Here is a 550-nt window from a genome sequence, read left to right as displayed (position 1 = left end):
GCCTCTGGACACTCACTCTCAGGGCTGCACAGCCCGAGTTCCTGCAGGTCTGCCACACCAAGAGGGACTACGAGGAGCGCGGCCCCAGCATCTGCCGCCACAGCCCCGTCTTCGGAGTCCTGTCCTAGTGTCCTCCTGGCCCTTGGCCCCGTGGGTCACCTCGCGAGCCAGCTGTCCCTCAGGCCCTGCAGAGCGGGGTCAGCGGTGATGCGATGTTGGGGGGACACGAGGCACCTGCACCAGGCGGAGCCCCCGTGCCGCGGTGCCCCTCCTCCTCCTCACGCCTGCACTCCAGCCGGCTTCTAGGGACGCGGGAATGTTGGAAGGAGCTTAACTGCGACTACTCACCGTTAGGAAAACAGCCAGAATGTGGCGCAGAGCAGCCTCCTCGCCAGGGGCCTCCACCCTGCCCCCCCAGCCTATTTTTGTAAATAAAATGTTATAAACTTGAAATACAAATCGGTGTTTTATTTCCTATCACTTTGCCCTTTATGTATTTGGTACAACTGGCTGGTCCCCGGCCTGGGCGGGTGCTGGGGTCCCGGGCCTG

At 61.8% G+C, this 550-nt stretch overlaps 1 protein-coding gene across 6 annotated transcripts in view; it reads left to right on the top strand.

The window, feature by feature from the left end:
- The window catches only part of ACTR3B (ARP3 actin-related protein 3 homolog B (yeast)), a 60,110-nt gene extending 59,657 nt beyond the window's left edge, over window positions 1–453 (top strand). For 2 of the 6 annotated variants that reach the window (XM_014528223.1, XM_014528224.1), the window contains one exon: window positions 23–453. In XM_014528223.1, the coding sequence (XP_014383709.1) occupies window positions 23–208 (186 nt within the window). In that variant the 3' untranslated portion in view covers window positions 209–453. The remainder of the gene's footprint in view (window positions 1–22) is intronic. The other 4 variants (XM_014528228.1, XM_014528225.1, XM_014528227.1 and 1 more) reach the window with 3 other exon arrangements.
- The last annotated feature ends 97 nt before the right edge of the window (window positions 454–550 follow it).

This window comes from Myotis brandtii, unplaced genomic scaffold, assembly GCF_000412655.1.
Source record: "Myotis brandtii unplaced genomic scaffold, ASM41265v1 scaffold624, whole genome shotgun sequence".
NCBI lineage: Eukaryota > Metazoa > Chordata > Mammalia > Chiroptera > Vespertilionidae > Myotis > Myotis brandtii.
The sequence above is the reverse complement of the archived record's forward strand: the minus strand, read 5'-3'. Positions and strand labels throughout refer to the sequence as shown.